General features: G+C 40.4%; 2 protein-coding genes across 4 annotated transcripts in view; both read right to left on the bottom strand.

Moving 5' to 3' along the window:
• strc1 (stereocilin 1) overlaps positions 1 to 4,767 on the bottom strand; it is a 25,485-nt gene extending 20,718 nt beyond the window's left edge. Inside the window, exons 1-5 of the mRNA XM_053616512.1 lie at positions 4,263 to 4,767; positions 3,220 to 3,289; positions 2,313 to 3,020; positions 2,137 to 2,161; positions 1 to 969 (exon numbers count right to left, since the gene is read on the bottom strand). The exon at positions 1 to 969 is cut by the window's left edge and continues 1,531 nt beyond it. Coding sequence (XP_053472487.1) covers positions 1 to 969; positions 2,137 to 2,161; positions 2,313 to 3,020; positions 3,220 to 3,268 — 1,751 coding nt within the window. The 5' untranslated portion in view covers positions 3,269 to 3,289; positions 4,263 to 4,767. The remainder of the gene's footprint in view (positions 970 to 2,136; positions 2,162 to 2,312; positions 3,021 to 3,219; positions 3,290 to 4,262) is intronic.
• A 2,513-nt stretch (positions 4,768 to 7,280) lies between these two features.
• On the bottom strand, positions 7,281 to 20,507 carry ctdspl2b (CTD (carboxy-terminal domain, RNA polymerase II, polypeptide A) small phosphatase like 2b). 3 transcript variants are annotated; one of them, XM_053616897.1, is made up of 14 exons: positions 20,453 to 20,496; positions 19,659 to 20,360; positions 17,053 to 17,214; positions 16,444 to 16,597; positions 16,103 to 16,249; positions 15,728 to 15,949; positions 15,095 to 15,185; positions 14,504 to 14,615; positions 14,241 to 14,327; positions 12,977 to 13,039; positions 11,728 to 11,807; positions 10,709 to 10,835; positions 9,948 to 10,043; positions 7,281 to 8,753 (listed from the first exon to the last, which is right to left on the bottom strand). In XM_053616897.1, exons 3-14 carry the CDS (start codon positions 17,188 to 17,190, stop codon positions 8,688 to 8,690), a joined length of 1,383 nt encoding a protein of 460 aa, XP_053472872.1. In that variant the 5' UTR covers positions 17,191 to 17,214; positions 19,659 to 20,360; positions 20,453 to 20,496; the 3' UTR covers positions 7,281 to 8,687. The 3 variants fall into 3 exon arrangements, with proteins under 3 accessions (XP_053472872.1, XP_053472871.1, XP_053472873.1); XM_053616896.1 differs by having other exon boundaries at positions 19,659 to 20,507; XM_053616898.1 differs by having other exon boundaries at positions 16,471 to 16,597; positions 19,659 to 20,507.
• Between the last annotated feature and the right edge of the window lie 907 nt (positions 20,508 to 21,414).

Genomic DNA, 21,414 nt, shown 5'->3' with positions numbered 1-21,414 from the left:
GCGAGGAATGAGGTGTTAGCACAGACCTCTCGAACAAATCGAGGCTCATCATATTGTATGCACAGGGATATCTGATCTGCCGAGACTGTTATTAAATTGCGCCACTCCGAGTACCGGCACATTTCTGATACGAGAGTGGCGATGTCGTTCGGCGAAGATGTAGGTACCTCAGTACAGTTGGGCGTTATCCAGATATTTTCGATGTTGGATAAAATCATGATGTAAAAATCCATACTCTGACAGAGGAGCTTCTCCATTTTCGCTTGATCATTATTCCAGCACAGTGCCACAACAGAAGGGTCAAGCATTTGAGGAGTCCATAGCTCGTACATGCAAAATTGCCGGATCATGTATCTGTCGGACACGTTCGTGCAGTACTCCCAAACCCAGCTGTTGTTAGGGTTCTCGACGAGAACTTGCATCACGGGAACGTTACTGCACACGCCCTCGAGAAAAGCTTCAGGGTCGTTGTCGCTACACATAGTGACCAGACCCGGGTCGATGACGGCCTCCGACGTCCAGTTCGCGTAGTTGCAGAAAAGTTGGCTGAGGCTAAGGGTCGCCCGTGCGACTCTCTGGCTCGATTCCGAGGGTAAGGGTGGGCAGGGTTCCAAAAGGGGTGATAGGACAAGCTCCATCATGTGGCAAGTGTTTCTCCATACCAGAGTTAATTCAGAGAGGGATAAGGTACTCAGATATTCACAAAGATAATATAGAGCATCAGGAACCTGAGCTCTACTGGCTATAATCTCTGCACAGAGGGTGTTATTGAGGTGCGTAACATCCCGCTCGTTGCAGGTCAGTCGTGTTATAGGGTCGTCCACCGGAGACGCGACGGAGCGACCGCTCTGGATATCATACGCGCTTTGACATGCCGCGTCTGTATAGCTACATGGAGGAACGCCGAGAGTCAAGAACATGTTCAGGATTGAATCTCCGAAGGACCAGCTCAAATTCTGGCTAATGCCCCTGGATAAAAAGAAACAAACCGTTCATAACATTTTTACCATCACCACCTCTGCAGAATGCAGATGTTAAGAATATTACTGGCAGTATTTTTCTTTACGTGTTTATCTCTTTACATGCAGTTGCGTTGTCTTTTTGGTGAAAGGGCCTTGAAGTTACATTTTACAGTCGGGAATTAGTAACCTAACCTCCTTAGACGTTACAGTGTTGTATTGTATTGTAAGCGTGAACATTTTTTTTAAATCACCGCAAAAAGAATTTACAATAGTCAAGGAGTGTATCATTTCAATTTGTGTAATTTTTTTTAACGTCTGTACAAAAAGTTCCATCTAGACCCATGAAGTTTCCTCAGTTTGAGAATTTCTACACGTCACATCTCGACTCACAAGCAAATTCTTTCGAACTCTTTCACAAAGTGCGCGAGAGACTTTCGTTTGCGAGAGGAAAACCGCGCCAAAGATCGTACAGAGCAACAGGGCTGGGCGATATATCGATATGATATCGTGATAAATGATTACGCGATACACTTTTCTGAGATATCGTTGGTACGGTGATTTGTTTTTGTTTTCATTTTTAATAATTACATTAAAATGGTACTGAATGGATGCTGCTGATTTGACTATAATTTTTTAAAAACTTAATCTTATTTGTCTTTGTAGACATTAAAGAAAAGTATCGTCAAACTCGGCTTAACGGATTTTTTTGTTTATTTTACTACTGTTTTGCAGACAGTTTGTTAGCTAAATTATATCCCGTGAAACGTATCGCGCATCGTAGAAATGTCCTCGAGTATCGTGATATGATATTTTTGCCATATCGCCCAGTCCTACAGAACAAAGCCAGCGTGAGAGGGAGAACTCGCCACAGTTCGCTCACAGAGCGATTTTGGGCTGGATCCGTTTCAGAAACCACTTCTAAACGACTGATCTATAAAAACAGGAGAAAAGTTTCCTTAGGGGTTCATTGGATGCCCGCTGACTGTAGATTTCTGAAGGATTTCTACTTGGAACTTTTCCTGAAAGTGGAACTTTTATTTGTAGGGGTCTCTAAAGTCCCCAATAAAGGATCCAGTACGGCCCACCACCCTTTGGTCCGTCATAAAAGTTTTCATTAACGATCCAAAGAGCCCCAAAGGAAGCCTTTCTGAATGAGAGACATGCAGACACTCACCATAGTAGAAGTTGTTTTAGGTCTCCTGTATACAAAAAAACAACAACAAAGAAAACGAAATTATTTTCCCCTACGTTAATGCTAAATTGTCCTTTTATCATTTTAAGCTGAGAGAATGAAGATTGAAAGTTAGATTAAGGTTGAACAACACCATCAGAACAATAACAACTACTGACCCTGAGGACAATTCTGGCTCTGGTTCAGCGTAGGTGCTTCGATGCCTAACTGCAACACGACTGTTACCAGTTCCACTAAAGACTGAAGAAAGTCCACCATGAAACAGGAGACGTCCGACATCAACGGAGACAAGTACAAGTCAATAAAACCGTTCCACTCGGTCCAAAAGTTCTCGGAAAGCCGTAGAGACAAGGTGGCATTCAGCAACTCGTGAAGGGCGGTGAGCGGAGCCCCAGCCGGATCTCCACTCCTCTGAAAGCCGTTTAACGGACATGTCTGAGATTTAATGGATGACAGGAAGGACATCAGCGGTACGCTCGACTTAGAAACCAGAGTTGCGGTTAGATCTGCTTGCCACCCACACTGTGTTCCATTGGCTAACAGACAAACCAGAGCTTGAAGGAAGCCGTCCAGCAGTACCGGCTGGGACGTGCGGTATAAACCGCTGAGGAGGTTGAGATAAGAGTTAAGATCTGGGGGCGCTGTGGTGAGACCGGTTCTACTCTTGCTTCGGGACTGATAAAGGTTTGACCCGAACCCGGTTCTGACCCTCATCTCCTCCTTCTTATCAGTTTCTTCAGTTTTCAAAGAGTGGATTTTCTCCACGGGAACGTCTCGGGTTTTCTCAGACTCGCTGGATTTGGAGTTGAACTCGGTCCGGCGGGTGATGAGGGTCTTCAAGACTGTGGGCTCGCCGATGACCAACCCTGTGTACAACAACAACAACAATAATAATAGGAGGTAATAATAACAACAACAACAACAACAACATTTTGTGTTATTGTTTTTGTCAGCAAGATCTGTATACTACTACTACTAAAAATAATTGTGTCCTTGTTAATTATAATAATGCAACTGATAGACAGACAGTTCAGGAACTAGAACTGATCATGAAGACAGACTTACCCAGGAAAGTGCAGGCTGTGAAAAGCAGTAAACATCCTGAGCGACACATCTTCCACACAATCAATAGTTCCTGAAATGAATTATTAAAACATAAAACTGAAGTTTATATTTATGATTTTGTTGGGTCATTTAAGCAATTTCTAATATAAATAAATAAATAATAATAATAATAATAATAAGGCGGGCAGAAAATAAATTCAGCCTCCTCCAGGCTACAGATACATCAAGTCCGTGGTGGTGAAGCTGAAACTGTGCCTCAGAGTTTGTTCTGAGCAGTGTGTGTTGCATCGTGAAGTACTTCCTAATATACCCCCCCCCCCCCACACCCCCAGTGTCCTCTCCATCAAACCCAACCCACAGCAGAAACCTAATTAAACCCAACAAGAGGAAGGAACATGTGCGAACGGATTGGAGCGTCGGATCGTGGCTCTGAATAATTTATTAGAGCTGATCATTAATTAATTAACACCTGCTTTAAGGCGGAACACACCTGAACATCGGAGCGAACGTCTGAGAGACTGTGTTCTGAGGAATGAACACATCGGGGGGAGAAGAAAGAGAGAGAGAACAGTGTAACGTTCCCCGTTCTCAACTTTTAAAGGACTTTATAGCAGTATTGGTTTTAGATCAGTTCATATACAGACACAGTACTCTAATCTGTGTAATCTCGAACACTGTCCATGCTAATCGCCATTTCGAAGAGGGGATCGTCAACGTTACAGCCATCAACATAACGCTACACGCTGCAATTTCAGTCCAAAATATCGCATATATGTTTAAAGTTCAGTAAAGTAAAACTGAACCAACAGCCACTCAGGCCTGGAAGTGTAAAAGTGCAGTTCAAGTAGCTTTTATTAGGAGATTTATGTGCTCTGACAGAGCAAACAAAAGGACACGTGGGTTTTTTTTTTTTGGCAGCCATTCCGCCCCCACTTTGCACATCAAAGGTACCGAGGTAGGAAACGATGTCATTGCTGCTTACAAGGCATCACAAAGGCAGCAATGGCCCTCGCTACCTAAAGAGAGCGATGCAGGTTTCTCACCTCCTCATCCGTACACTCTACTCAGACTTCCACGCCAACAATACACCACCATCGCTGACGAGCTCAGCCGAGTCTCGGAGCAACTCCGCATTCTGAGACTTCGATTCGAGTGTTGAGACGTCACCACATCTACGCTTGGATTTCTCGTTAACATGTTCGAAAGCGGTGAATGAGAAAAGAAAAGAAAAGAAAAGAGAAAAACTCGAGCGCTTTTGTTTTTAAAAGCTAACGGAGAAACGCGTCGGACTTCCCTTACGTTCGGGATCAGTGAATCTGCTAACTTCACTAGCGATAACGTCGTCATGGCTGGGACATCAGGACGACACGCAACCTCGAACTTCTCTTCATAAGGAAAACACAGAACCTGCATCACTAAACACATCAGAAATATTCTAACGTATTTAGCGTGCTTCAGGGTGGAGATTTCCTTTCAGCGGTAAAAGGCAGGAATTATAAGATTAAAGTAAAAAAAACAAACAAACAAACAACAAACACCTGCGTTACCTGTCTGTGAATCACTTACCTGGTAGATGTTCGAAACCTTATTGGGATTGTCCTACAATCCTACATGATTGAATCACTAATATATATATATATATATATATAAAAATAAAATTGTTCATAGTTTATTATAGATATTACCATCCAAGAAAGTGGATTTCTTTTTCTAGAAAGTGAGACACTGACATTTATTTGGCAGACAATAAATAAATAAAATATGTAAATAGATATAATGTAAAATAATAATAATAATAAAAAATTTGGAGTAAGATACCGACGAGTATTTGGCAGAGATTCTTTTAAAAAGATAGAGATAAAATTTAATAAAATGCCAAATCTATATAATTAATAAAAAGTAAGATACTGACAGTTATTTGGCTAGTAAATAAATAGGCATTTTTAGCTAATTGGCAGAAAATAAAAATAACATAAAATGTAAAAAATAAATAAATAAATAAAAACATCAGAACTACATACATAAGATACTGACAGTTATTTGTCAGGAAATAAAATTAAAGTTAGATATTAAATGACCCCCCCGCCACCACCTTTCTTTATACAGATGTACCCTTATTGATGCAGCTTATTGAGTGTTACTTAACCAAATAAATAAATAATTAAAAAAAAAGATGTCTGGAAGAGTTTGGTTTCTGCAGAAAAACTGCCATGGTTAAAATTTAATTAAAGACTTTCCCACAAAAACAGCCATGAATTCAGGTTGAGGGTTAACTAAATATACAAACATACACGTAACACAGCAAAGAGAGAAAAGAAAAAAGAAAAGAAAAAAAAAAAAACACCACACAAAGATAACAAACACATTTCCATTTAAAAACGAACGGCATTTCTTTCGAGGTCAAAGACGCAGTTTCCTCACGTCAGTGATCTTCATCTCGCCGAGCGGTTTCCGCAGCAGCCTTTTTTTAAAATTTATTTAATTTTTTTAAAATGGAAAATAAGTCTCTTGTACTATGTGCTTGAAAACCTCTCGCAAATATTTACAGCTGTATTCTATTATTTAAATTTTTTTAAATTTTTTTTTTTTTGCAATCGGGACAAAAATCTCACACAACACCACATGCAGGGCAGGGCAAGAAAAAAAAAATGAAATGAAAAGAATGACCGCTGTTTTGTACAACGCGTTAATAAAATACACGCAAATCCATTTGCATACTTTATGTAACTGATTGTGAACTCTTTCAATGAGAAAGAATAGTACACTTTCTTTTCTTTTTTTTTCTCTTTTCTTTAATAGAGCAGGATCCTTGGGATCACTTCTCCTCCTGTATTGCTTTGCAATTATTCATTACAAATTTAAACGACAAATTTTTACAGAAGATTCTTTTTTCTTTCCCCCCCCCTACTACGGATTTAGGGGATTTAAAACAAGAAATGGACTTTTAACAGGAACTTTAATACACTCTCCTACACAGAAACGTACGAAGGCGTCGGGACCCGGACGACGCGGTCTAACGCTCTTAACGGCTGAAACGTTTTCAGTAAAATAACGGAGATAAAACGAAACTTGGTCAAACTGAGTGACGCGTACAAACCGCCCACGTAGGAAAATTCCATACGAACTACAACCTGGAATTCTGTTTTTATTACCGCATTAAAATTTAGATTCAACTGGGTTCATATTTCAGTTAATACAAATATTAAGTTTAGTATTGCGTTTCATTTTAATTAGGATTTCTAATTAAAGGAAAAATCATTCCTTTTAAAAATTCCGCAACATGATATTTCTATATATATATTAATTAAAGTGCCTTAATATTCCCACAAGGAAAATGGGAGAAAATTGTAAATAGAAAGGGGTCCTTGCACCGTAAATCATCATTTAAACCGGAGATTTTAAAATGTTTGCAGTTCATTAACGGTTTCTTTTTTAAAAGAGAAATAAAAACAAAATTAAATTAGGCACATTATTTAAACACATTATTAAATTTTTTTTTATACAGAACGTCACTACATTCCAGCTCACATTATTTATAGGCAAAATAACTTTGATAATAATGGCGAGTTGTGGTTTCCACCACTGTAATAAAATAATACTTTCTTTCTTTCGTTTTTTTTTAAAATCACAGACCCCTGGGATATACTTCACGGACCCCTGGAGGCCGCAGAGAACCACGGAAGGTGGCAAAAAGCAAAAAAGTGCTTAAAAGAAAAAGAAAAAAAGAGAAAAAATAACACTAGCACATCAACACTGCAAAAACGACATCTTAGTAAGGAAAAAAAACTTCGACATATATTCGACTAAATATTTCTCAGCCTCGATATGAGATTATTAAACCTTTCAGACATTTTTGCTCAGTGTACTAATTCTGCGTAAGCGTGTTAAGCTAGAGTGACATTCGTTTTATTGGCGTGAATGTTTCAAATGGAAAAAATGAGAAATTAAAAATGCTCGATTAGATCGCTTGACTCGATGTTGTTGTTGCTACGACTCACATTCTCACGTGCTCCTGAAGCGTGGGTGATTTCCGTTTGCTCAAAAGTCTTTTCTTTAAAAAAAAAAAAAAAAAAAAAAAAATTGTTAAAAAATGAACCGTCATGCTACTTTAGCTCTATTCCATTAAAACACTTATTTACAAATGAATACTAAACCATAACGGACCATAAACACTGATTTTAAAAAAATAGATATATCTAATATATATTAAAAACAAAAAAAGTATAATAAAAACTTGATAAAAACCTAAAAAATAATAATAATAATAATAAAAAGGAACTTCAGGTGGAGTTCTCTGAAATCCGAACTTAAAAAAAGACGTGTTGAAGGTGCAGATGTCCGAATACTCGTATAAAACATCTCGTAACCTCCTCCATGAAAACGGAGCTAAATATTTCATCGTCATTGGCAACTTTAATAGGAACACTTGTACAGCTGCTCCTTCGTGCAATCAAACATCAGGGTTTGTACCTGATGGGCGAGTTTGAGTATTTCAGAAATGGCTGATCTTCTGGGATTTTCTCTCACACACACACACACACACACACACACACACACACACACAAAACAGTCTCTACACAGAATGGTGCAAAAAAACCAAGAAACTTCCAACGAGCAGCAGTTCTGTGGACGGAAAGCCCGGTTGACGAGAGAAACACGTCCAGATCTAGACCGGTTTGAGCTGGCAGGAAGGCTTCCATAACTCAACCACTCATTACAACCGTGGTGAGTGGAAAAGCATCTCAGAACAGGTCGAACCTCATGGCGGATGGGTTACAACACAAGAAGACCGCATCGAGTCAGCCAAGAACATGAATCTGACACTTCATATACACTAGTATACTGTATAGACTGTATAGGTACAGGTGTTCCTATTAAAGTGGCCGGCGAGTGCATTATTTAAACCCCCCCTTAAACGTTTGGCTGGTCCAGACTTACATTCCTAACTACACACGTTTCCTATCTGTTGCACTAGAAGTACTGAATAATACATAGAGACTGAATAACATGCTTTAAAGATGAATAACTGAAGAATAAAATCAAAAGTAAATCGCTTTTTTCTTCTCTTAATAAAACCGGACGAATAAAAAAAAAAAAAGAAGAGGATAAAAACGGGATCTTCACTTCTGAACATTGTGCACGTTCACTTCAGTGGATGAAGCGACGGAAAAGACAGACCGAGCACATGCAGAACAAAACTAAACAAAAACAGTCCAAGTGCTGAGACTCGGAGAAAGGACCGCCTCATGTACACGTCTATACACCACCAGAGTTTATAAATCCTACTCAATCTTCTTTCTTTTTCCCTCCTATCAGAACTGTAACAGCAGGAAGGAAATAAAAAAAAAAGAAAAAGAAAAAAGCGCAACCTTTTTTTTTTTTTTTTAAAAACAGAAAGGCTGGTTTCGCGTCGTCCTCGTCAGTCTTTATTTCTCGTGTCCGGCTGCAGACGTCCCGAGACTCGCGCTTCAGTCGGGAGGCAGCAGGTCGTGCAGACGAAAGCGTTCACGTACGTGTGGGCGCACGTCCTCGTTCTGGAGAGGGGAAAACAAAAAATGACAAACACTATGTAACGGGGGTGTAACGATCGGGCGACCAGAATCGACACGTCTGAATCGAGGGGACAATGATTCATCGAGTATTATTGAAAAATAATGACTCAAAATCGTATCGGACCGCAGTATATTTAATATAATCGCCAAATACTGAAATATTGCCTTAAAGAGCACCTATTATGGTTTTGAAACGTGCCTAATTTTGTTTTAAAGCTCTCATATGATAGATTTACACGCACCCGAGGTCTAAAAACACTTTAACGTGCTCATCATTTAAACTGTAGCGTTGCCTCCCCCGCCCCCGTGTCACGAACAACTCGTTAAATGATTCGTTCTAAATGATTCGTTCTAAACTCCTCCTTTCAGAAAGCATACTCTGCTCTGATTGGTCAGATATCCCAGTCTGTTGTGATCGGTCTAGCACTGTCGGCGAGCGGCCGATGAAGACCAGAGGCGGGGCTTTTTGTTACAAACCTACGTAGGTTAGTACAGGAAGTAAAGTCTGGAATCACTGACGACTCGTTTCAGCTGTTCAGATTCGGTTCCTCCTTTTGGGAGTCGATAACTCCGTTTGTCGTGCGCTTTTTTGATTTTTGAAACTTTTTACATTCCCAAACAGCTCTATAACACACTACATTTTATAAAACCATAATAGGTGCACTTTAAAAATGAAACTCGCATGACACGATACCACCGAGTCTGCTATGATTCGTAAAGCAACGATTCGATATTTGACGTACCGTCGAAATATCGACCCGTTGCTTTAGGAATCGCAATCGTATCGCGGTCAACGAAACGTCGCCTTAATAATCTCGATCGTATTGTAGCAGACTCGGCCGAACGGTCCAAGATATCTCCTCTTTGCCTTGTGAATCGAAATTGTATTGAATCGTCGCCTTAAGAATGTAAATTTTGCATGGTGTAGAAGCCTGAGGTTCATTACACCCGTTATAGAGCAGAAATGACTGATGTAACCAGCTTATGATATGATATGAATACTTTTACAGCTTTCATTCACTTATTCTTAGTTGAAGTTAATCTACGTTTCTACAGGTGGGGTTCATATTTAATTAAAGGCAGAAAGAAAGAACACAGAATAGAGCCAATATGTTACAGTCCTAACACGAACTCTTTTCCCTTCGTTATAAAGAAGACCCGCTGTAAGGGACGTACCAACTCCACCAGCTTTTCTAGAAAAGGCACCAGCTTGAGAAGTTCGCTGTCGTTCTTGTCCACGAACCAGCTCTCAATCGGGATCCCGTTAGACAGCTGTGATTAATAAACACAACCATGAACATTTAGTTGTTTTTTTTTTTTTTACGGTATTTGGCAGACGCCCTTATCCAGAGCGACTTACATGTATCTCATTCATACATCTGAGCAATTGAGGTTAAGGGCCTTGGCTCAAGGGCCCGACAATGGCAGCTCGGCACTGCTGGGGTTTGAACTCACGACCTTCTGAGCAGTATTATTTAAACAAACAAATAAATAAATAAATAAAACATCCAAGAGTGATTCCTACAGTCTGCCTTCTGTCCAGAGTTTCCATCCAAAAACGATAAAATGAATAAATAAATAAATAAATACCACCTCCCCCAAGTTGTAGTAATAAACAAATATCTGAAAGTCACTTTTAATTTGCATAATTATGTAAACAAAGATCTCGGATTGGCCCAATTTACCTGAACGTCTGGTTAAGGTCATCTATTGTCAGTGAAAGATTACGATAAGATCGTTGTTCAGAGCAAATTTAAATTAAAAAGTCTAACACACACACAAAAAAAACAAAAACATGATCTTACGCTGAAATTTCATGGTTTTTTTTTTTTTTACTAACATTTTAAACATAAATCAGATCAGAGGCTGGCTTTAAATCGCGGACAGTGATGTCGGCTCGCTCAGGGGGCGGGGCTTATTTGTGAACGTTATCTCACCTGATACGCGAACGCTTGCGGCGAGTTGTCGATAATAATGGTCTTTGAGAGATCTCTCCCGAGGATATTCAGATCTTTGATGTAGTTCCCCTGGACACAGACACAATGCTCGCGAAATAACCTGTGCCTGAAATAACACACACACACACACACACACACACACACACACACATATATATATTAATCAAATGCACACATGTAGAACTGCAACTCACAGCATGTTTTCATTACGATCATGAATATTAATAAGCAAACATTCACTGTTCATGAATATTCAGTACAGCACAGCACGGTTAGGTGTAGGTTAATCTTCTAAAGCAGCAGCTCGGACAGTAATTACAGGTTTATACTAACGAGCTCGTTCGGACGTGTTAGCGTTTCTATAGTAACGGATCATTCACAGGGACTCATGTCATCTACATCTCCTGGTAACGATAGACTGATTGTGTGTTTAAAAATTTTTTTTTTAAAAAAACGCTAATCTTTATTTATGTTATTTAAGAAAGAAAAGCGTCATGTAACATTTAAGGAAGGAGTCTCCAGTGTCAGCGCTTTGGAGTAAACAGTCAGGACTGAGGAGTTTGTTCTTTCCGGTTTCTTGGTAGCGTAAAAAGTTATTTTTCAGTACGTTTTCAGTACTGTTTATTTGAGTAATAAAGCTGAGCGATATTTTTACTTTGAGAGAGTTATGCGTTGTTTAATCGGTTATCGGCATGTACCGTCCGACTTCGTTATCGGTTAAACGCCGTTTTCTCACGGAGTCGTTTTATCAGGAGAAAATAAAAGAAAACTCTTTTGTTACGTCGAGACCACAAGAAAATTAAGTCGTGATCATGAAAAAACAAGAAAGAAAGAAATAATAATAATAATAATAATAATAATAATAATAATAATAATAATAATGCATGGCCTCTTAGGGCTTCCGCATAAAACCAGCCAAGTTTCAGAAAAGTTTAACGAAGAAAATAAAATAAATAAATAACAAGAACAAGGGGAAAAACCCAGAGAAATCCACCTACCGAACTAACTGCTTCTTCGGATCGAGAATGTTCAGCAGCTTATCTGCGTAAACTTTCTTCGAAGCGGTGAAAAGAATGATCTGAGGAAGGGAAGGAAGAAAAAAAAAAAAAAAAAGAAGAAGAAAAGTTTTAAAAGTTTGTTTTGTTTTATTTGATACGCAACGCGTACGCTTTACAGTTTAAAGCGGTTAAACACTTTTATTTAAAGGATAGAAAAACCACTAAATCTATACATGTAGTTAAAACCCGAAAGACTGTAATCTCGGACGTCGACGGCGTTTCAGTTCTCACTGACCCGCACGAGCTGCGTTTCCATCCGAGTTTGCGAATTGAACTCGTACGAAAAATTGGAATATCGCATAAAACCATCCCACGTGTTCAAGAGAACAAGATCGGCACTTCCGGGGAAACCGGCACAAGGTCGCGGTATTTTCAGAGCCAATGATCCAATCACGTGATTTGTTCACATGACCTAAATTTATTTATTTATTTACATTTAGATGCGCATCGAGGAATTTATTCGGTAAATGTGTTTCTGTCGTAGTTTATTCACGTCGTCTTCTCAAATAAGACAAAAAATGATCCGCCTCGATTGAGCGCACAAGATTTTTATTTGCATCTGGTGTTTCAATTCAGTGTTTTTTTTTTTTTTTTTTTACAGATACCCCAAAATTTCTAATAGATAGATAAATTAATGTAATAATAGGAAACTAAATAAAGGAATAAATGACTTGTTAAAACAAATATATGTCATTTTTAAATGAATCTTTTTTCCTTCTCTCAACCAACGATGCACTGGAGCTACGCAAGGACCGCCTCCTCATTTGCATGTTGCACATGAAAAAATAAGCAAACAAAAAATGTATAAATAAATAAATATGTAAATAAATACATGCGGGAATAAATAAGTATAAAAATAAATGAACACACAAATAAATAAATGGAAAAAACAAATAAAAGTTCAAAAGAAGAATAATAATAAAAAACCAAACAGAGAAAATAACAAATGAAGGGGGAAAAAAAAGCAATACAAAAATAATTTTCAATAATTCAATTAAAAATGAACTATATTCATCGACATTTATTCCTTTATTTATTTTCCTATTATTACGTTTATTTATTTTTGATTTCTGCAAGTTTGGTCCTCCATATAAATACCTGAATGGAAACCCAGCTACTGATCACTGAACTGCTGTACCACTGTGTGCTGTGGAATTAAGGAGGAAGGAAGATAACAAAACAGAGCTACCTCGTAAATCTGAGACATCCGCTGGAGAAATTCTCTAAAGAACGGCCTCAACCGTACATAAACCTGCGGATAAAGGAGAGAACCAGGTCACTTCAGCACGACAGAAATATGAGTACTAAGAGAAACAGTACACAAAAGCGCTTGGGAACACTGATATTTAAAGGAGTCCAGAGAGTTATTTATATTTCTCTGTGCTGTTATCTTGATATCACGACAGTCTCATCTTCCTCATGATGTGGAAATACATGATACATGCTGTACATCATGCACCAGTACTTCAGATTATTTCTTTAATCGCCTGTAATTTTCCCAAACTTCTCCATAAAAGTGGTGCATCAGCGCCCTCTTGTGGAACCTTTTTCAAACTGAAAGCACCTTTTTAAATCTCCTTAAAGTTTCGAGGCTTTTAGTCTGAACGCGTTCGCATTAAATGTTATCTATAAGCTCGTGCGCTGAAACAATGTTAAAATTCGACTTCGGAAGATATACGTTCAAAATTTTACAATTTCTTTCTACCCCCGATACGGATCAACCGTCTTGATGACATCATCCTGCACATCAGCTTCTCGTCTGACATCTTCTGTCCAATCAAAACGCTCTCTAGAATGTCAAGTGTCCCACCCACGACGTTATAAAACCCACCTTGCTGAATCCAACGCATCGTTATTGCTCGGGCGAGTGCGTGGTACTAACCGTGAAGTACGGCTTACCCCTGGCTGTGAGGCAATCGAAACGCTATTTCAAAAGGGGGGGGAGCCACTCGATATGTCCTGCCCTGACTTCCTGTTTCAGTGGAAATTACATCAACACATCGAATAACTCTGCGGTGTTTCAAGGCACTTTGAAGAGAATGAATTTTACCGTCACACAACACTGTATCTGAACGGAAATATAATAATAATAATAATAATAATAATAATAATAATAATAATTAAGTGGTTAGGACATTATGCAAGAGTTTTTTTTTTTTCTGATCTAATAATACAAATTTTGCAATTTCTACTGGCTATTATCTAAACTAACAGCCGTAAACGAACTAAAACGAACACATAAAATCAAATCAAAAGGAGTAAATAAATCCCATTTTTAATAATAATAATAATAATAATAATAATAATAATAATAATAATAATAATAATAATTCGGTATTATTGTAAATCTAATCCTAATTAGATTCAATTTCGCAAAATGAAATATTAGCTGAGCTCAGAGACATTATGTTAATTAATTATAGACACATTGGGCGCGGTGATCGTTTCATTACCTGGTAAATAACATCCTGGAAAAGGACAGGAAATGTCAGTGCGGCGTCTTCCAGCTCGTTCAGACTGCAATGGACTAAAGTTTCGTCCTTCGAACAAACAATTACACCATGAAACAGGACGCAAAAGACGCTGGGATATCAAGGACAAGAGGTTCGTTAATAAGACTGAACTGAACTGAAGTTACAGGACAATACTCGACTCGGCAGCGCTAACAGCACCGCAGTGAAGATTATGTTCCTGTAACGCTGTAGTTAACACTCACCAGGTCTATGACGAGGGAGAACTCGGGCGTGCTGCGTGTCTTCAAGGGCAGTGCGGGTTTACGAGTTAGCTGCTCCTCGGTTAGTGGAGGTACGTGCTTGATGAAGAAATACCTACAAACATGCAACACCAACACCTTCAGCACAGTCGAAAGCGTAGATCGTGATGATATATAACAGATTTTGAGCAAAATTCCGGCTTTCGATTCGTTTAAGGAAAACGTCTGGTTGTTGGATCGCTAACTGCGAGTAAAGTTGCTCGAATTAATCAGACGTTCACACCGATTCATTTTTAGGAGGTGGAGGGGAACCGGAGAACCTGGAGGAACCCCACACAGACTCAGGGAGAACATCTGAAACCCCAGACGAACAGTAACCCGAGTTCGAGGTGCCGTTTGATTTAACGGTAAAACCGAAACCTGTCAGAATAACGTTACCATGACAACCGAACCCACTTTATTCGTCGCTAACATGAGTTAGCCATCGTGTTTGTTTCTAGGCAGCGTGTCTCCTTAAATTCTGGACGTGAATGAGTCCAAAGGCGTGGCGCGTAGTCTGCGTGACATCACTATCGGAGTGCAGCAGTTACTCACGGGTCAAACACCTCCCAGTCCTCCTCACATGACGGGTCGGGGACGTAGGCGGGAACCTCCACATAACCACTGACTGAAGGATATCCTGCAACTACACACACACACACACACACACACACACACAGATAAAGAGATGTACAGACAGACAGATAAAGAGAGACAGACAGATAGAGAGAGACTGATAGAGATAGACAGACAGACAGACAGAGAGATAGAGAGACAGACAGAGAGATAGAGAGACAGACAGAGAGATAGAGAGACAGACAGAGAGATAGAGAGACAGACAGAGAGACAGAGAGAAATTGAGAGACAGACAGATAAAGGGAGAGAGACAGAAAGAGAGACAGACAGAAAACGAGTGACAGATGGACAGACAAAGAGAGACAGACATACAGATTAAGACAGACAGAAAGAGAGACAGACGGATGGACAGACAGATAGAGAGACATACGGACTTATGGACACACAGATAAAGAGAGACAGATGGACAGACAGATAAAGAGAGACAAACAGACAGATAAAGGGAGAGAGACGGACAGTCGGACAGATGGAGAGACAGACAGACAGATAAAAGGAGAGAGACAGCCAGATAGAGGAAAGCCCACTGCTCCTGGAGAAGCTTTAATTGTGTACCTGTGACAGGAGGCAGATCAACACGAGTGACCACATCCTCTTCCTCGTCTTCCTCGCCTCTCTCGGCGTGGCTGTGGTAGGGGGACATGGCGGTGGGGTGGGGCGGGGCACACTGCCCCGGTGATGATGTGGCAGTGCCCATCGGCATCTCCTCCACCTGCTCCATGTCCAGCTGCTTTATGATCTCCTCCGCCTCCATGGCCTGACCCGGCAGGTCCAAACCTAACGTATGGGAATTGCTGAGGTCAGGCGTGAAACAGAACAACTCAGGATGCGTCAAATATCGCTGCAAAGTCAGCAGGACAAAAACCATCATATAAAAAGTTCCCCACTGATCGTGCCTGAGAAGGTCCGGACTTCTGGTGAACACCTCACCTGCTCGGTTGGCCGGGGAGAAGTAGTTGAAGACCGGAGAGAAGACGGTTCCCAGCATGGTGGTTCGTGGCGGACTGTCCAAAGCATCTCCAGCCTCCAGCTTCACGCTGCTCTTGGTCTGTTTAAGAGCGTCACGGTTCCTGGTTTCTGCGCGTCAGCGTTTTTGGAGGTAAAAGAGGAATCGTGATCATGTGACAGAAAGCTGCATGAGGTTAAATAAAGATTTCCAGAGCGCCGTGATAGTATTAGCTCACTGACCACAGACTGTTCTCATCCGAACCTCATTTCTACATAAGTACAAATCGTGTGTAGTGCAATGCCTTCTGGGTAAATTCATCTACCGAGCTTGACTTCACGCGGCGCCTCACCCTGGCTGACGGAGCGGCGCCTGCGTCCGACGCTTTTCCTACGGTCGTCGGCGCTTTGAGGGGACGAGGCGATGAGGTCACAGGTCAGGCGATTCCTCTTGGCTCCTCCTTGTTTCTTCTGCTCCACCTGAAACCCCAAGAACAAAAGCCATTCGACTCACTGAACAGAATCGACTCGACTCGAGCGCAGGAAGTGAATCGAATGTGCCGCGTCTTTCGTTTTGGGTTTCAGCAGTTTTCTGTAGACGCCAGCTGCGAAACCGAGGGCTTTTTATTATGATTAAATAATCATCTAATCGTTTATTTCAGGCCAGTTCTGTGTTCTACGAGCAAAACTTTGGAGTCGAGTCAAACCAAACGGATCAATTTCGCGCCGATTCGGATTCGACAGACGGACTGACGAGAGTAAAAGTGCTCTCAAAAGACAAAAAAATCCACTTAAGTTACATCCTAGTGCACTTTCTGAAGAATAGACTGTGTATTGATAATCTTTATAAAAATAAATAAATAAATAAACGTGAGCTTCGGTATCGAGAGAGGAAAACGTGACAGGATTTTTATTTTTTATTATTTTTTTTTTACCTTCACCGCGTCGTGACGGATGACGTTCTTCAGAAGGCTCTTTCCTCCGAGCGAGCGTCTGCGTTTGGGTTTCCGGGCTCGCCGACGGACGCGAGACGGGTTCGGCAGCTGAGACGCCTCACGCATTCTCAGCTTCATGTTGTTTTACGGTCACATCTAAGACTGAGGAAGAAGAAGAAGAAGAAGAAGAATTTATTATTTTTTTTTTAAATCGACAGCGGTGAGATCGACAGGATCCCGTCGCACCCTCGTGTACGTAAACAAGGACGGAACGATTTCAAACTCTGGAATCGAGTTGCTCGGGACCCGGACCGTGAACCTTTACAAGACACGAACGTCTATCGTGTCCAGATGTCGACGCGGTAATTTCCGTCAGATGGAACTGAAAAGAAAAGAAACACAGAGCAGATCGCACGGGGAACGCAAAGCAGAAACAGAACCGAAGCCTTCCTGAAAAAAATGTATAAATTAAATAAAAACAAAACGGCATTGTATCTGGAAAGGGAGGCGGGAAACAGGCGGGGATGAGTAAATTAACACCAGACCACTGTGCTAGTCTAGAAAAAAAAATAAAACAAAACAACGAACACCATCAGAACGGCGCTACACAGAAATTATACTTCAAAATGTTTAATAAAAGTTCATAGGTTTGTGATTTACAGCATAAAAATAAAATACTTTAACTGTCAATCAAGTGTGCTCATTAAAATATTAGGCCACACCCACGTATGCTGTAGGGGTTTTCCGAGCTTTACAGTTAAAAAAAATAAATAAATGTATTGTTTATTAAATAGGCGGTGCTGTTTTTTTTTTCATTCAAACTTCACTGGATGTTAAATGAAGCGTTTACGTTACGATCTGTATACTAGACTTCACTTCTGACGTCTTGAGATGTACAAGAATCCAGATAGATATGGGAAAAATGTGGTCTAGATGAAAAATATACACCGATCAGCCATAACAGTAAAAGCACTGACAGATGAAGCGAGTAAGGTTGATTATAGCGTTACGGTGGTTCCTGTCGAGAGGTGGGATATATTTATTAGTTCTCGAAGTTGATGTGTTAGAAGTACGTGAGCATCAGAACTGGACCATGGAGCGATGGAAGAAGGTGGCCTGGTCTGATGAATCACGTGGATAGCCGGGTGTGTGTGTGTGTGTGGCTTATCTGGGGAAGAGATGGCACCAGGATGCACTATGGGAAGAAGGCGAGCTGGTGGAGGTAGTGTGATGCTCTGGGTAATGTTCTGCTGAGAAACCTTGGGTCCTGACATTCATGTGGATGTTACTTTGAGACGTCCCACCTACTTAAACATCGTTGTAGACCAAGTACACTCCTTCATGGCAACGGTATTCCCTAACGTCAGTGGACGCTTTCAGCAGGATAATGCGCCCTGACACACTGCAATAATTGTTCAGGAACGGTTTGAGGAACATGAAACAGAAATTCTCCAAATTCCCCAGATCTCAAATCGATCGAGCGTCTGGACAAACAAGTCCGATCCACGGAGTCCCCACATCGCGACTTACAGGACGTAAAGGATCTGCTGCTTACGTCTTGGCGCCAGATACCACAGGACACCTTCAGAGGTCTCGTGGAGTCCCTGCCTCGACGGGTCAGAACTGTTTTTGCGGAACAAGGAGAGGAGGACCGACACAATATTAGGCAGATGGTTTTAATGTTACGGCTGATCGGTGTACATCTCGTCACGTTTAGGTAACACTGGTTGTGAGGAAAAATGCATTACCTTACCTGATGTTTTCTAACTGACCCTAGCAACACAAATGCCGAGGTGTGAGGGAAATCCCCCTTCCCCCTCCAAAAAAATACATCTCTAATAGTTAGGTGGATTCAACATTTTAATTATTATTATATATCATTTTTAAATAAAATGATTTTACTCCTTGAACGTACTCTTCCATTCCCGCCCATTTTAACAAAGCTCCGCCCCCCAGGATAAACTGCGGCTCCATCAAATGACTGACAGGAGGCGCATCAAAACACAAACATACATTCCGGCCCGGACTTCAGTTTTCCAGTCGGGTTTTCTCAGCCACTCGGTACACTTTTGCTACTCCACCTGAATCCATTGTTTTATGCACCATGTTCTACAATTCTTCGAAGTTATTTGCACAAATAAGAAATAAAAAAAAAACACGTATTGCACCTTTAAAGCCACAATGGTTTAGTGAGTTAATAAAATATCCCAAACTTAAACATATTTCTTTAGTAGAAATTAACCAGTTTGACACCTAACAATCTGTAGCACCTAATTTCAATAATATATTCTTAGTCATAAAAAAAATATATATTATATAATGAGTAAGGAATATTTAATAGACCTTCTCTAATAGACAGTTTAATAAAGGTAAACAATTTAAAACATTTGTAGTCCAAGATCAGTGCTCAGCTGCTTTATTGGGTAATTTATAGTTTAGATAAGTTATATTACATAACCCTGATGTGCAAAACTATTTCCCCTGAACAATATGAATGCAAATGATAATAAAATGTGTATTTAAAAACAGCCACAAGCCGGTTACCACCAGCACCATCACAGCCGCCAGGACATCAGGAAATTACTGAAAAAACGCGACAAACTTACTGTTAAAGCCCGTAAACCAGCCCCTGGATGATGTCTGGGTCTTGATGACGGGCGCAGAGACAATCCTAGTCCCCGGGTTTTTTAAATTTATAGCCGGTTTCCTGTGTTTTGCTGTTATTAAATTAGGTTTTATTCACTGCACCACTAGTCGCCATTTCCCGCCTCCTTAGCCACACAGCGGACTGTAAGATACCCGGATGAAGGAAAGAGCAGTCTGCGCATGCGCACGTGCACTTCTCTCGCTTTCCGCCATACAAAATGTAGAGCTCCTCTCAGCGTTGGTTTCAAAACACACCGATATTTCACCGTTCATTCGAAGAGAAGAAACTTGCTTCTGTACTCTTATAGGTTCTCATCCGTGACCTGAAATGAATTCAGCAACATTAGCTTCATGTTCTCGACACTTTATATCACAGAGCATGCGAACAGCTGTGCAAAATAATGTCAACGTTTAAAGGAGAGCGAGAGAGAGAGAGAGAGTCTCGAACTGTCACACAGATGACAAATTTATCAGGTTTATAATTCGTTCAGCTTTCAGTTACTATACATTTATCTAACTATTTAACTGATACATACTGGTCCTTTCATCCATCCCCTGATTCCATTTATTTATCCAAAATATACAGCTTCCCTTCACCCATCCATCTTATACACCTTCCATCTATCCATCTTATACAGCTTCCCTCCATCCATCCATCACACCTTCCATCCATCCATCCATCCATCCATCTTATACAGCTTCCATCTATCCATCTTATACAGCTTCCCTCCATCCATCCATCCATCCATCACACCTTCCATCCATCCATCTTATATAGCTTCCATCCATCCATCCATCCAACTTATACAGCTTCCATCCAGACATCCATCTTATACAGCTTCCCTCCATCCATCCATCCATCACACCTTCCATCCATCCATCCATCCATCCATCCAACTTATACAGCTTCCATCCTGACATCCATCTTATACAGCTTCCCTCCATCCATCCAGCCATCACACCTTCCATCCATCTTATATAGCTTCCATCCATCCATCCATCCAACTTATACAGCTTCCATCCAGACATCTATCCATCCAACTTATACAGCATCCAGCCATTCATCCATGCAGCCATTCATCCATCCATCTATACATCTTAAACAGCTTCCATCCAGCCATCTACCCAACTTATACACCTTCCAGCCATTCATCCATCTATCAATCCATTGAACATATACAGCTTGTAGCCATTCATTCATCCATCGATCCAACGTTTATAGCTTCCAGCCGTTCATCTATCCAACATATACAGCTCCCATCCATGTATCTATTGATGCAACTAATACAGCTTCCACATATCCATTTATACAACTTATCCAGCTCCCATCCATCTAGTCATCTATCCCACTATTACAGCTGCTGTCCTTTTGTTCCTTTTACAGTCTTCATCCATCCAGGTCCCATAAATGCATCATTTCATCCATCTTTTACAGCTCCAACCCATTCATTCATCCATGCAACTTTCAAAGCTCCCCTTCATCCATCCATCAGGAAAGATACCAGTCACAGGAAAACAGTGGGACAGGGTTTTTTTGTTTTTATAGAGGTTGCATGAAAAATTGCAATGTAGTACATAAAGCTTTTGAGAAATGACTTTTTGGATGGACATTCCTTTATCATATGAATCTGTAGACGAAGAAATCAGTAAATATATATTTTTTAAACATAACATTCATTTCTCCGGGTTCCAAAATGGTGGTTAAGTAGAGAAGTT

Source organism: Ictalurus furcatus, chromosome 27 (assembly GCF_023375685.1).
Source record: "Ictalurus furcatus strain D&B chromosome 27, Billie_1.0, whole genome shotgun sequence".
In the NCBI taxonomy this organism is placed as follows: Eukaryota; Metazoa; Chordata; class Actinopteri; order Siluriformes; family Ictaluridae; genus Ictalurus; species Ictalurus furcatus.
The sequence above is the reverse complement of the archived record's forward strand: the minus strand, read 5'-3'. Positions and strand labels throughout refer to the sequence as shown.